The sequence below is a fragment of the Phaethon lepturus genome, unplaced genomic scaffold (assembly GCF_000687285.1).
Source record: "Phaethon lepturus isolate BGI_N335 unplaced genomic scaffold, ASM68728v1 scaffold10026, whole genome shotgun sequence".
NCBI classification, from domain to species: domain Eukaryota; kingdom Metazoa; phylum Chordata; class Aves; order Phaethontiformes; family Phaethontidae; genus Phaethon; species Phaethon lepturus.
In genome coordinates, this window is record NW_010546920.1 from 6420 (window position 1) to 9634 (window position 3215).

General features: G+C 58.0%; 1 protein-coding gene across 1 annotated transcript; it reads right to left on the bottom strand.

Moving 5' to 3' along the window:
* Nucleotides 1-1642: 1642 nt before the first annotated feature.
* On the bottom strand, nt 1643-2113 carry UCN3 (urocortin 3). The gene has a single exon (XM_010289461.1). The coding sequence runs from the start codon at nt 2111-2113 to the stop codon at nt 1643-1645; it is 471 nt and encodes a 156-aa protein (XP_010287763.1).
* Between the last annotated feature and the right edge of the window lie 1102 nt (nt 2114-3215).

Below are 3215 nucleotides of genomic sequence, written 5' to 3' on the forward strand. Positions count from 1 at the left end.
GCTCAATATACTGATGGGGGGTGGGTGTGTAGGCTGTTGGGTTATAAAAATGTATCAAGCTATATACAGTGTACATAAAGGGCCATATAGTCCAAGGCTGCAGCAGATTTCAACAAGGAAAGACCTCACCTGTACACGCTTGGAGCTGAGGCAGGAGGAGGTCATTGCACAGAGATGCTGTGAGCATGTTGGTGTGTTGCCTGCTGGAGATGTGTGCAGTGAGGGGAAGACACTAAAGTGCCTGTTGTATTGTTTTGTTTTTGCTTTTTAGACTTCAGCTGAATTTGGGTCCTGATTCCCCAGGCTGTGGGTCATCTAGGAGCCTTGGCCACCTAAGCACGGGTTCACTGGGGCTGAATTCGGGTGTGTTGCATCCTCTGGATACCCAGTGGGGTGGAGACGAGATGCCTCCAGCTATGCCTCCGCAGATGGCTGGTGGGTCCATCTGCCAACCCTTGAACCGGAGACCTGTTATGTCCCACCTGGAGTGCTCCTCATGGCCACGCCCTGGATGGGACTGGTGGGAGCTGGTTTGCTGCTCTTGGCAAACATGTCCTGGGGAAAGAGGGCCAAATTTCTGCCCACCTCCCATGCCTGCTACATGCAGGGATGGAGGCCATGAGATGTAGTTTCATCTTGGAGCTGGGCTGGGAGGTGGAGAGAAAGGGATGTTTAGAGGAAGGGTTAAATAGTCCAAGGTGAAGGGATGGGAGCTTGGTGAACTGGGACTCAGTGGAGGGTGGAAAGAGCGTGGTGAACGGGCACGGTCTGTGTGTGGGGAGCTGAAGCTGTACCAGCTGAAAGTCTGGTACAGAGGTCCAGCAGGAAAGGGAGAGCGGTGGAAAGGAGGGCAAGGGCAGATTGAGCGACATGGACAGACCCCATGGGGTAGATCTGGAGCAACCAGGGAGGCATCTGCAACCCTTGGTGTCCAAACTCACCTGAGGCCATGGGGTGGCCCTGGCCAGGGCCAACCGATGTCCTGGGAACACTTGTGAAGGGCCATGTGGATAGGGAGGTTGATGATGTTCCAGCTGTGACTGGTGAAGGTGCCGGTGGGGAAAGGGGTGGTTGCAAGACAACCTTAAAACCTAGGGAGCCCTCAGTAGGAGAAACTGGGAAATCCCTCTTGAGGTCCCCTGACCGGTCTTGCTTTTCCCTTCTCAATGCAGCGGTGATTGTGTGTAGGGACAGCTCATGTATGGGGACTTGGGAGGGAGTAGGGTCTGGACCATGGTGGGAACAGGGCCGTGAGATTGGGCAGGAGGGATGTTTTTGGAAAGGCTATGGGCCCAGACAGACCCGACCGAGCACCCGGTATAGGTAATGGGAGAACAAAGCATTGGAAACTCTAGAGATGGTAGCTTTAATAGGGACCTTCCCGAGGCGACACGTCCCCTTGCCCTGCTGCAGACATGAGCCTCTTCCCCACACGTGGAAATGTCCAGGAGGAGGGACGGAGGAGATCGGGAAGGAGAGAAGGACGAAGAAGAGATCTGAAAGTTAGGTAGCTCTATGGGTCAAAAATATACAACACTGATATCATACATGGCCATCAGTCCCCTCTGGCCTGCAGGCTGGGGCCAGGTGGTAGCCCCATGCAGCCAGCCCTGCTCCGAGTCCCCCCTGCCCTGTGGGGGGGTCACTTCCTCCGCCCGATTTGGGCCATGAGGTGCGCATTGGCAGCGGCCTTTGCCCGCAAGTTCTTGGCTTTGGCGATGTTGAAGAGGATGTTCATGATGTTGGTGGGGACATCGAGGGAGAGGGTGACCTTGGTGCGGCGGTCACTCTTGGCCTGGTTTTGGTACGTCTTCCCCTTCACCTGCGCTTGGGAGACGTATTTGTAATGGCCTTCACCCGGGAATGTCCTTTTCCCCATCTCTTCATCCACCGCGTCTTCCCCTTCCTCCTCCTCAGAGACCTCCTCCAGCAACTGGGAGTCGAAGCCACGCTTGTCCAAGATGGCGTTTTCCTCCGGGTGGCTCTTCTGGGCTTCAGCGAGGGCTGCGTTGAGGCAGCTGAAGATGGAGGCAGTGTTGTAGAGGCGGAGAGCTCGGCCGGTCTTGGCGGCACAGAGGAGGGCGAGGAGGAGCAGCAGCCTGGCGCGGAGCATTGTGGTGGCCTGCCCAGTGGAGAGAGTGAGGGGAGGGCAGAGATGGGCACGAGCTTCCCGTGGGGCCTGGGGCAGAGCACCGTCATCCCCCCATCCTTGGACATCTCATTCTCCCGGGTTCACCTCCCAGGTCCCCCCCAGGTCCCATCTAATGGTTAGGGCAGGTGGGAATGAGTTGCCCTGGGGCCTTCTCCTTCAAGGTGTAACCCCCCAGCCCTTGGTTTTGGGGTGTTGGGTGGGAGAGGGGGATTTCCAAGGTGTTTTGCAAAGCTGCAGCCTCCATGGAGGGGAGGATTGGGCCATCCCTTTGCCGAAACACAAGTGTCTGCTGCAGGAGAGCTGGTTTCTACCATGCCCCCTGCCCGGGGCGATCTCGTTGCTGTCCCCATGCAGCCCTCTCTCCAACTCGCAAACATCCACAGAGTAGCTGTGGGTACCACCGGCTGCTGTAAAGCTGGGTTTTCCTTTCAGCTCCTCTTTGGTCAGCGTGAAGCCACCAGAGATGTTTCTGTGCTCTCAGAGGTTGGCAATTGCCCGTCTCACCCAGCTTGCTCCGAAAAGGGCATGGAGAGTGGGTTAGAGCAGCTCCAGTGCTGGAGGTGGGATCCAGTGTGATGACCCCATGTCCCCTCTCCAGCCCTGGTCTGGGGAGCTCCGAGGTTGCCTGTTACCCCATGGCTTCGTCCCCAGAACCCCCCTCCACCCTGGGTGCAGGACAGGCTGCCCCATCTGATGGCACACCCAGGGCGCATTCCCCACCGAGGACAGCCCTGCCCGGGGACCGAAATCACAGCACAGCAGCATCACTCCCTGCTAGAAATATGGTCATTTTGGGGTCTCGGGAGGGCTGAAAACCTCGGGGTAACCCTCCTGCTCTGCAAAACCTCCTGTCTCTCTGGGAGGCGGCACGTCTCCCCGTGTACCCACCCAGCCACTTAAGGAGGCCACCTGAAAGGCCACAAGAGATCTCCTGCTGGGGGGCTTTGCCCGTCTCGAGGACAGACGAGTGTCTCTGGGGCCAGCCCCGAGGGCACACGGGCCCCCCAGTGCCTGGCGGCGTGCTGGCATTCCCAAGCTTCGGGCCCCATCTTGTGGCAAGCGG